We start from the raw sequence: 12282 nt of genomic DNA on the forward strand, positions 1-12282 counted from the left end.
AATAACATTGGCTTCCTATCTTAAAGTAAAGTTTATAGTTCTATAAAACAATAAGCCAACATTATTTGAATTAGTTGTTTTCTTTTGCCATGGCTACAGTAGCTATATATATAAAATAAGTAAAGCATAAATGATTCATGCTCCACCTACTCTTTCCATTTTCCTGACTAATTCTGCCTCTTCCTCACACGTTTACTCTCTACAAAACAGCCGTGCATCATTTCTAGCTCAGTAAGGCTCCAAAAACAACTGAAAAGAAATAAAAGGGCAGATCTTTTTTTCAAATATTCCAGATATGCCTATTTCTCTTAAATCAGTTTGCTACTCCATATTGAGGGATAAACTTTCAGTTAAGAAAAATAACAAAACAAACAGAAGACCATTGATCCTATCTTTCAAATAAAACCTACCGGTTCTACCAAATCTGCTTAAGATTCACGTCTGCCAATTTTTGTGTAAATAAATCCTGAGCTGTTGACCTGACCCTGTCTATAACCTCTAATTGTAACAGATAAAGTAGGTAGTAGTTTAGCTTAATTACAACATAATTTCTTCAGATGTTGCTTATGCATGAGATTTCAAGAAGCTTTAACAATATGGAAAATGTGAAGAGCCTACCATATTCCACTTGTTCAGGACAAAAAAGCCCTGACAAAGGGTGCTAAATTTCTTATCTGTAATCAAAGAATAATTCCTGCAATTTTGGGGGAAGGTACACAATGGTTGAATCTAACATTTAAGTTTAAGACAATTCAGCCTTTTTTAATGAAACTGTGACGGGTGCTTCAATAATATTCTAATGTATTCTGCAGTCTGATATAAAGTCATTTTGTATCTGCTGGAAAACCAGTGGTAGTCTTAACCTGCAATACATGTATTTTCATCTAATTTTGCTTTCTAATGTCCATCTTGAGTAGAGTATTAGGATGCAACTTGCTAATGAGGAAAAGATTTAAAAACAATCTTCCCCCACCACGCCAAAAAAACCCTGAAGACCTTAATTCATTTTCAAAAAAATAATTTAATTAATCTCAGAATTCTTCCAGTTTGGTGAAAGGAAGTCTGGATGGAGTAAGCCTTGATGATTGCACATAATTTTATGCATGCATAAAATTTTGGAAAGGCTAAGGAAATGCTAGGGAAATGTGATCTAGATGAAATTACCATAAGGTAGATGGACAGCCAGCTGTGGATAACTACTTTGAGTATGGTCTTTCAACTAGTCGTACAACTGGGAGGATGTATTTAGTGGAGCCCCACAGGGGTTAGTTCTGGGTCTGGTACTATGCAGTATTTTCATTTAATGACATGCATAATAGAGTGGAGAATAGACTTCTAGAATTTACCGAGCTGAGAAGAGGTTTCAAGCTCTTTGGAGGACAGGATTAGAACTTAAAACAACTTTAGCAAATTGGAGAATTGGTCTGAAATCACCAAGGTGAAATTCAGTAAAAAAAAAAAAAAAGTGTAAAGTACTACACTTGGAAGGAAAAAGTCAAATGCACAATTATAAAATAGAGAATAACTGGCTTGGCTATAGTACTGCTGAAAAGGATCTGGAAATTATAGTAAATCACAAATTGAATGAATCAACAATGTGACACAACTGTTATCATTCTGCCGTGTATTAACAGGTGTCGTATATAAAACATTGGGGACAGGGAGATAACTGTCCTGTTGTACTCAGCACTGGGGAGGCCTCAGCTGGAGTAGTGTGTCCACTTTAGAAAGGATGTGGACAAATTGGAGAGTTCAGAGAAAAGCAGCAAAAATTATAAAAGGTTTAGAAAAGTTTGCCTGTGAGGAAAAGTTTTAAAATAAACTGGGCACGTTTAGTCTTGAGAAAAGAAGACAAAGTGGGGATCTGGTAAGTCTTCAGATATATTAAGGACTGTTGTGATCAGGACTGGTCAATTGTTCTCCATGTCCACAGAAGGCAGGACAAGAAGTAATGGGCTTAATGTGCATCAAGGGAGTTTTAGGTTAGATATTGGAAAAACTTTCTAACTATAAGGATAGTTTAAGCTCTGGATTAGGCTTCCAAGGGAGGTTGTGGAATCCCCATCATTGGAGGTTTTTAAGAACAGGTTAGCCGCCTTTCAGGGATGGTCTAGGTTTACTTGCTCCTCAGCACAGAAGTCTGGACTTTCTGACCTCTTGTGGTCCCTTCCAGCCATACATTTCTATGATTCTATGCTTGGTGTAGGATTACTCATTAAGAAGCTGTGAATTAAGCTGCCTGCATGTGAAGCTATGATTCAAATGGAAAAGCCCTTATGAGAGCTCACTCGCTGAGCAAAACTCTCACACAGGTGCTCTGTGATTGAGGAATGGGAGCATAGCTCGTGGATTTAGGAGAATGGAGACTAGTTGTTCATGTTTGTCCAAATTTCAAAAGAGACAAAACGATTACAGACTTGCTATTGTGCAGGAGAATTAGTTACGCACCCTTTCTCCACCGAGCTTTTGCTGATGCCAAGAGTATTTTCACTTTTATTATTCCTGGTGCTTTTTAAGTGTCCTATTCTGCTAGGGGAGATTACTTGCAGTCATTAGAAAGTAAATTTGTACAAGGGACACATACTATATAATATGACATTATTTTTGCAATACCTCAAGTTGTTTCATGATTTTACTAAATAGTGAATAGTGTCATTCATGACTAGTCAATAAATAACTTAATTGTTAATTTAACTGGTAGAATATTATGGTATTTGTCTTGATTTGAATAAGTCAGAGCAAGAGGAAAAAAGTATTTACAGCCTAGATATTTTCTTTCTCCTGATGAGTTAGAACGTTTAGAGTAAACAATTTAAGTATATATTTAGGGGGTGTGAGCCGTTTAGTTAAGATTGTGAAGGTGTACCAACCAAAGTCCAGCATTCAGGCAGTCCTTGTACCTTCCTGCTATAGGCATTAGCTCCATAAATGTGTTCTACCGTAATTTTATATGCAAAGTTTTATTATGTCATGGATAGAAGAGATAATACTTGGATTTAGATTTGTAATGAGTCCTCTACATAGCAGATGTCACTTTTGTGTGTATTGTTTCCCAGCTAAATTGTTTTTTAAATCATAATCAGTTTTTCAGTATGTTTACATGGAGCTGCTCTGAGAATCTTCACTTTTACTGTAGTTTCAGTCTTGGGCCTAGAGATAGTAAGGATTGTTGTAGTCCATGTTCTTTAAACATTGCCATGCTTCTTACATTTTATTGTCCAGTAGGAGATATCAAAATCAGCCATCGTTATATGTGAAATGAAAAAAATAAAAGCTTACAGGTTGTGTGCAAGAAGGAAAGATTCTGTTACTACTGAACTCTTCCCTCCTTTCCCAGCCCCTGAATGCTGATAGAATTTCTTCCTTCTGTTCCTCAATTCCTATCCCATTTACCCTCAGTCTTTGACTTCAGTCTTCCATCCTCCAAAGAAAAGAATTTCCACACCAATTCTTCAAGTCTAGTGATCTCCGCTCTGTTAATGTAATATTATGCATTTGTGGAAGAAAACTCTTGAATGCCTTATTTAATTCTACTAAGTAAATTTTCTGTCACAAAACCTTATTTCAGTTAAAGTCTTGACTGATTAATGTTGGATGTTATGCATGTACAATAACCTTTTGTTCCTTCCTTCTCTCCCATCCCCACTGTTTGTACAGGCTCTTCAAAGTAACCTGAAGTACTCCCTCTTGCCAAGACGTCTGATTATCAGTAAGAGATTATCTCAGTGCTTACATCCAGCTTTACCTAGTGGAGTGCATTTAAAAGCACTAGAGACCTATGAAATCATTTTTAAAATCATTGGGACAAAATGGCTTGCCAAAGACTTATTCCTCTACAGGTAAATTGCTCTTTGAAAACTCAGGCTTAAAATTTCATAATAGATTATTTTTTTAAAATGACCGAATCTTTCTTTTTCTTTTTTTAAAGCTCTGGCTTGTTTCCCCTGCTAGCAAATGCAGCAATGTCAGTGAGGCCTATTCTCCTCGGTCTGTACGAGAAATATTTTCTTCCTCTGCAGAAGTCCCTCTTGCCAAGTCTTCAAGCCTTTGTAATTGGACTGCTGCCTGGATTGGAGGAGGGGTCAGAAATTTATGACAGGTGGAATTGCTTTTGTTACTTTAGAAATATAAAATGCAATACTCAGTCACTTCCCTATTTATTGATTTTTTATTTATTTATTTTGAAGGAATCCATATCTAGAAATCCTCATCCAGAGGGAGGATGTCTAATGGAGGGCTACTGAGTGATGTGATGGAAAGGGAAAAATACTTGAAGTTGGAAGGGAACAGAAGAAAGACAGATGCATGAATGCAAGGGGATGTGGGGAGGGATAAGGGAGAAAAGAAATGCAAGGATAAGAAGAAATTGAAAAGTTAAACTTTGGAGGGAAAGTTGCATTAAGTCAAATTATTGAGTCATCCACCATATTTAGAAAGCAACACAGCTCTCCTTTCAAAAGTTCTGAATACTTGGGGCATTGAGGAGATCTTTTGACAGACTAAACTAAGCCTGTGTTTTTTCCACTCCTTAAATCTTTTGATAGAGGGAAGTTCCTGTTTTCTGTACATATCTAGATTGCAAGCATTCTATACTAGAAGACCACCTTGTGGTCGTGGCTGCACTAGTAAATGTACCACTTTTAAAATTCAATATCAAAAATGCCTTTTTCATCCAAAGCCCCTTAATGCAGTATTGAAAATGACCAGCTAGTGTGGTCAGGTTTAACAAAGTTCAACACACTTTGTAGCAATGCATGCTAGATACCTTGTTGAAGAGGTCCTGTTGCAGTACACTTAGTCACTAGGCTTTTGGTTATGTAATGATTGTACTTCCATCAAGTAATAGCTGCAACAATCTATTGCAGGAATTACGCCACTAGATAACTTGGATTATATTTCACTGAATACTCTCTATACGTAGACAGTGACTAAATGTTTGTCATATACAGTATGTATGTGCTTTCCAGATTGATGCATTCCGTTCTCCTTCCCAAAAAGGGTGGAATTGAGTTTAGTTGTAAATGTTTTGTTTAGCTTCATGTAATGTTTCTTTGTAAAACAGTCTCAAGTCATGAAGACATAGAAAAAGCTTTATTTACATTGACAGTTAGCATCTGCTGTTGTGAGTGAACAAGAATAAGCTGCATTTGTTTAGTGACTGGTAACTAGCTTTTAATTGCTGAGTTACCGGCTGTTAGGCAGATGGATAAGTATAAGTGTTGCCTCTTCTACAACTACTGCACAAAAGAGTGAGTTGAAAAGGGGTGTGTGTGTGTGGGTGTGGGTGTGTGTGTGTGTGTGTGTGTGTTTGGTTTATACCAGGGATTGGCAACCTTTGGCCCGTGACCCGCCAGGGTAAGCACCCTGGCGGGCTGGGCCAGTTTGTTTACCTGCCGCGTCCACAGGTTTGGCCGACCGTGGCTCCCACTGGCCACGGTTCACCACTCCAAGCCAGTGTGGGATGTGCTGGCCGCCGCTTCAGCAGTAATACATCTTCTACAATCAGAATGTAGTTAATAATTCTGTGGTGTGGGAACTAGAATACAAGCTCACATACTCATAGCTACATTGGTTGCACAGGATTAGCAGTTTTTGAGAGTGAAAATTTTGTGGTCATTTAAAGTAAGCTAGCTAACTGAATGTACACTGGAATCACGTTTCTTACACTGGAATCAGGTTGTTAGAGTAGAACCAAGCTTTACATTCTACATGCAGTATTATTGCAGACAATTGGAAATTAAAGATGGAAGAAGCTTGACACAGTTCTGGGCAACTGCATCTGTATTCCCCCTCTGTGGTCCAGCAGGGCATCCCCTTAGGCCTTCAGCTCCCCAGAGATTGCCTCGTTTGGGTAAAGACACATACATACCTCTTTCTGACTAAGGGATTTCCACACTTCACAGTCCCCTGACTATACTGTGAAATCCTCCACAAAAGACAGGCTGCCTAAGCAGGCTTCTTTTGATGATACACAGTGAAATTGCCACAGACATAAGGTTTCAACACGGCTCTTCTAAGCAAGAACATTTTAGTCTTAAGGTAAAAGCATTACAGAGACATCTAATTTTAAACAATAATAAAAAAACCCACCCAAATGCTAATAAGCTTACTAGAAATCCCTCATCTCAACTCCAACATATGCCCCTGCAGTCCTTCAAAATCCCACATTGAGTGTTCCTGTGGTTTCAAGATCATAACATCCTTTTGCCCGAAACAAGAACCCTAATGAGACTGTGAGGCACTTGTTTATCCCATTTGGGCCTTTTGAAGAGACCATTAATAGGTTGTCAGCCAGACAGTGGATTTCTGGTCAAAGCAAAGCTTCAAAAGAATGGACTCAGGAATGGGTCACTTGCATTGCCCTCACCTCAAGTATTTGCTAGAAAATCTACTTCATGCTTACTGTCCCACAAGTTGAAGTTTTAACTACTTCTCAAAGATTTCATTAGTCAAGACTCTGAGAGGAGTGGCATACAATTCCACAATAACATATAAACAATTGCCTTTTTAATACAATGGACCCCCAAAGGCATTAAACTTATTTCAGAAAGGGTTAATTTAATTCAATAAAGTTTATCTTTATTCTATAATGTTTGTTCAGGATATTGTCCTATCTGTGTCAAGGCTTTCACATACAACTTTTTCGTCCTCAGGCAAGGGAATGTGATGATCCTTTAGGCTAAACTCTACATAATTATCACTAAGTTTTTAGATGTTTAAAATAATATTTTAAATTTAGCTACTATAGGTATCACCTAATATGTTCTATTAGGTGAACCTGATCACCTAATATGTTGTATTAAAGTGTACACTGTACAAATTTCATAACAACCGATGAAAAGTTAAAGTATTTATATTGCATTAGTGCAGAGATGAGCTACTGAGCAAACACTGAAATGCATTAGCAGCAAAGAGTCCTGTGGCGCCTTATAGACTAACAGACATATTGGAGCATGAGCTTTCGTGGGTGAATACCCACTTTGTTGGATGCACATCGAAAGCTCATGCTGCAAAACGTCTGTTAGTCTATAAGGCGCCACAGGACTCTTTGCTGCTTTTACAGATCCAGACTAAAATGGCTACCCCTCTGATACTGAAATGCATGTGTGTTTCACTGAAACAAAGTGACTTAACACACAGCTAAAAATCATCATCATTCTGTGCAAGTCCTTACATAGTATGCATGAGATTCTTTCAGTCCAATTGGTTCAGTAATTAGCTACCAGAAACTACTGCATTATTTACTGTCCAGTTAGTTTGTGTGACATCTATGCAAAACGGGTAGTTGCTGGAGAAGTTGCCAAAGTGGGCAAACGAACATTGTTCCATTGAGTGCGCACAATGGTAAGATTCATTCTAGCACTTGCCATTATGGCAAAATCATCTTGGAAAGGGTAACATTGAAAATGCAAATAAAGGGAGGATATTGAAAATGGACATTAAAAAAGCTACACCAGGGGTGGGCAAACTTTTTGGGCCGAGGGCCACATCTGGGTGGGCAAATTGTATGCAGGGCAGGGGGTTGGGGTGTGGGAGGGGGTGCGCTGTGCAGGAAGGGGCTCAGAGCAAGGGATTGGGGCAGAGTAGGGGTGCAGGGTGTATGAGGGGGCTTGGCAGGGGTTGGGGTGCAGCAGGGAGCTCAGGGCAGAGGGTTGGGGTGCAGGAGGGGTGCAGCAAGGAGCTCAGGGCAGATTGTTGGGGTGCAGGGTGCAGCAGGGAGCTCAGGGCAGAGGGTTGGGTTGCAGGAGGGGTGTGGGGTGCACGAAGGGGCTCAGAGCAGGGAGTTGGGGGCAGGGTGCAGGCAGGGGGCTTAGGGCAGGGAGTTGGGGGGCGGGGTGCAGGAGGGGTTCGAGCTCCGGCCCGGCACCGCTTACCTAAAGCGGCTCCAGGGTGGCAGCAGTGCACACCGAGGCCAGGCTAGGCTCCCTGCCGGCCCCGGCCCTACGCTGTTCCAGGAAGCGCTGATGCCCCTGGGGGAGTGGGGGAGGAGGGCTCTGCGTGCACTGCCCTTGCAGTGCCTCCAGGTACCTCCCCCAAAGCTCCCATTGGCCGCGGTTCCCCATTCCCGGCCAATGGGAGCTGTGGGGGGGCAAACCCGTGGGCCAGATACAAGCCCTGAGGGGCCAGATCCAGCCCGCGGGCCGTAGTTTGCCCACCCTTGAGCTACACGGTATTGACAAAGTGAAAGTATTGCACTTGAAGTCAGTGACAGAGTTCAATGGAATTAACATATTTTACATGGAAAGGTAAATCTTTATAATATATATATATTTTTTCCCCATGCAGAACAGATGCTTTGCTTGTGAAGCTGTCTGTACTAACAGGCCAAGAAGTGTTCTATGCTGCTATCTGGGGGAGTGTTCTGGTCAGCCCTTCTATAAGACTTCCTGCTTCTCTATTTGTTGTGAGTCATATCAACAGAGAGTTGTCTGGAAAACAGCAGAAGTACATGCTGGGAACTGATTATAAGCTCACAGTAAGTTCATTACATTGGTAGTGGGATATTCTCAACTACCATAATGCTGACACAAACTGGAAAACAGTATCCTTCTCCGTACAAATTAAAGTCCCAATCTTTTTAAAGAGCATCAGTAAGAGAATGAAATGTCTAATTCAAAATTTGTTCAATGAGTGGAGAATCTCAACTGAAGTAGTAATAATGAAAAATAACTCTTGCAAACTTTGACCAATATGTAGAATGGCAAATAGATCCTTTAAAAAAACATGGTCAGTGATACAAATAAAGAATGGATAGTGTTGCCTTGTTACAGTAAAACTGATTTAACCCTGTTGTTTAGTTGTATTGCAGTAGTGCTCAAAGACTCCAATCAGAATTGAGGCCCTATTGTGTTAGGCATTGTACACAAACAGTTCAAAATCAGTATCCATTTTATACACTATAAAAAACAAAAAAGGAGAGGTGGGGTGAGATCCAATGCATTCTTACACTTTAGTGAAAAGACTATCCTCTGCAACCGGAAGGCCCATCCTGCAGGGATAAGCTTCTTCCATGGCCCATTGTGTTAGTTGATGGGCCATAAACTTGAATGGTCCATTCACACTGTGCTAGCTAGCCTAGATGTAAACTAATTTAGTTATCACAGGAGCAGACACATTTGACATATAGGTATATAGTCAATACACCTCTATAAACCCTGATATAACGCTGTCCTCGGGAACCAAAAAATCTTACCACATTATAGGTGAAACCGCGTTATAACAAACTTGCTTTGATCCGCCGGAGTGCGCAGCCCCGCCCCTCCGGAGCACTGCTTTACCATGTTATATCCGAATTCATGTTGTAACAGGTCACATTATATCGGGGTAGAGGTGTACTCATAACTTCAAGTACAAAAAAGATAAAAGCATACAAACAGGATAATCCTATTCAGCAAATCACAACTTTTCCATTGACACTTTACATGACATGCTTCGTACAAGATTTGTTGCAATTGTATAACAGGGGTAGCAACACTGATATATACATGGTCACATTTTAATCCTATAATGTCACACCAAGTAAAGGTACTGATGTTGGTATTCCTATTGGAAGATAAAATAAATAATTAAAATATTTAATAGCTATCAACAATATTTATAACAGGTAATGATTATGAATATAAATAAAATGGTATTATGTTTCTTTCTCAAATTACAGGTAAAATCTTTGTGTGTATCAGTATTGGATTCAAATGTTCTTGTGCAAAGAAACACTTTGGAAGTGCTTCTCTTCTTTTTCCCATTTTATACATCTTTGGTAAGAGCATTATTTGAATGTCATTATGATTACATTTTATTGGCGGAAGGATAAGATCTTACTGAGGGAAGATTCTTGTAGGGTCTTACATAATCTAGATATTCCTGTGACTACACAAAAGTTATTTTCTCTTTCTAAGGATATGTCTATATGACCCACAAAAAAAACCAAAACCTTCAGAAGCAAGTCTCAGAGCTCAGTTCTACAGACTCGACCTCATGGTGCTTTACACTGTGGCCACAAAAATAGCCATATAGACATTTCTGCTTGGGTTGGACTTTGGGTTCTGAAGCCTGGGGAGAGGAGTGGGTTTCAGACCCTGAGCTCCAGCCCAGGCTGGAATATCTACGTGATTATTTTTGGTGCCATAGTATGAGGTCCGCAAGCACAAATCTGTAGACCTGGGCTCTGAGAGTTGCTGCTGCAGGCATGTGGAGTCTTTTTGTTTTTGTTTCCCTTTCTTCCCTTCCCCATGTAGACACATCCTTGGGGTCTAATCCTGCACCATTTGCAGTCACTAGTTTGGCTGTGGACTTCAGCAAGGTCAGGCATCCACTTTGTTTCGCCAAAGTCGCACGTAGTGATTGCCATCCGTTAGACCTAAGACACCGCTGGTGTTCTTAAACACACACTTAGGGGTTGCTAACAAAATGTGAAGAGCTCAGGCCTGAGCAACTATGTATAGGAAATTAACTGTATTTTTATTTTTCCCAGCTAAGAGTTCTTAAGTGGTTGGGGTTGTCAGGACTAAAGTAAAATATTTACACAGTATTTGCAAAATCAAATACTTGGTGCATCATTAAATAGATTTTTTCCCCTATTACTTTTTGCTAGTTTGTCTCCTAGCATCATCCTAGTGTTGAAGATGTTAGCTAATTTAATTTGTTGATGAGTAACAAAATTGGTTAATTCTTAATTAGGCTTGATATCTTAATTGTGGTTATGCAATAAAAAATTGAAAATGGCCACACAATTTTAAAGGAAGACTTCAGAGGATCAGTTTCTACTGAGATTTTTAAATTGCAAGTTGTTGATGGTTTGTCCCTGTTCTCCTTTAGTAGGCTAGATCTATTAACACATCTTTGTCAGTATTATATCTGATACTGGTAGCCATTAGAAATTAGTTAATTGTGAATTTTACAGTTCACCTACAGCTAACTGTCTTTATTCTTTGTCTAGGACTACAATGAAAGTGCTATTCCACTGCTCAGGTCTGATGTAGTCCATATTCTCTCAGCAGCTACACAGACAGTCTTGAGGAGAGACATGTCACTAAATAGAAGATTATATGCGTGGTTGCTAGGTACTGTGCAATATGTGGTGACATTAAGTTTAAATATCTAATTTGTACTTTGTCCACTACATTTGAATATACTTTTCCAGAGATAAATAATAGAAGTCTCTTCATTCTGTTCCTAAATGACAATTCTCTTTTTTGCAATTGAGAATTCTGTTAAGCCAATATTGTTTCAGTTGATAAATAAATTCTGCCTTCTTAAATCTTAGTGTCTCTAACAAATACTTGATATCCCTCATCACAATTCAGTCTCGGAATGTGTATAACAAGTTTGGGCGATAACTTAAGTCAGAGAACAAACATGCCTGAATTTTGAAGCGGAAATTATTGTTCTTCATAATCTGTGAATTTCGATTTACATACCATAGCTTTTAAGTGTTTCTACAATTCTGTACAGATGCGATTCTTAAACTGTATGTAGTATGTGAGCTGCTGTCAAATAGAACAAGGGTTGATTTAAAGTAGTGAATCGGAATCAAAATCTTATCCCAATTAAAATTACAACAGTGATAACATAGTTTGAATATAACAGTTTGAGTAACAAACTGATAACAATAATTACCAAGTTAGTCTTCCATTTATAAGACTCCTTAATACCAGGCTGGCTTGGTTGTCTCTCCTCTCCATATGAGGAGAGATTAATAAAATAGGGACTTTTCATGTTGGAAAAGAGACGACTAAGGGAGGATATGAGGTCTATTAAATCATGACTAGTGTGAGGAAAGTAAACAAAGAAATGCTATTTACTCCTCATAACACAAGAACTAGAGGTCACCAAATGAAATTAATAGGCAGCAGGTTTAAAACAAAAGGAAGTATTTCTTCACACAATGCACAGTCAACCTGTGGAACTCCTTGCCAGAGGATGCTGTGAAGGCCAAGACTATAACAGGGTTCAAAAAAGAACTAGATAAATTCATGGAGGATAGGTCCATCAATGGCTATTATCCAGGATGGGCAGGAATGGTGTCCCTAGCCTCTCTTTGTCAGAAGCTGGGAATGGGCAAGAGTAAATGGATCACTTGATGACTTCTTGTTCTGTTCTTCCCCTCTGGGGCACCTGGAATTGGCCACTGTTGGAAGACAGATACCTGGCTAGATGGACCTTTGGTCTGACCTAGTATGGCTGTTCTTATGTTCTTATTGCTAGTGCAATGCTTTGTCCTGCAGAGAACTGATATTGGATCTAGAGCTTCAGTCATAACTCACAAGGGTGTCAGGATTTTGG

At 39.3% G+C, this 12282-nt stretch overlaps 1 protein-coding gene across 2 annotated transcripts in view; it reads left to right on the top strand.

Annotated features, from left to right (window-relative positions):
• DOP1B (DOP1 leucine zipper like protein B) overlaps nt 1–12282 on the top strand; it is an 88430-nt gene that overhangs the window by 19384 nt on the left and 56764 nt on the right. For both annotated transcript variants that reach the window (XM_045002436.1, XM_045002437.1), the window contains exons 3-7: nt 3658–3839; nt 3929–4099; nt 8287–8476; nt 9659–9757; nt 10937–11060. In XM_045002436.1, coding sequence (XP_044858371.1) covers nt 3658–3839; nt 3929–4099; nt 8287–8476; nt 9659–9757; nt 10937–11060 — 766 coding nt within the window. The remainder of the gene's footprint in view (nt 1–3657; nt 3840–3928; nt 4100–8286; nt 8477–9658; nt 9758–10936; nt 11061–12282) is intronic.

Source organism: Mauremys mutica, chromosome 1, assembly GCF_020497125.1.
Source record: "Mauremys mutica isolate MM-2020 ecotype Southern chromosome 1, ASM2049712v1, whole genome shotgun sequence".
Classification (NCBI taxonomy): Eukaryota; Metazoa; Chordata; order Testudines; family Geoemydidae; genus Mauremys; species Mauremys mutica.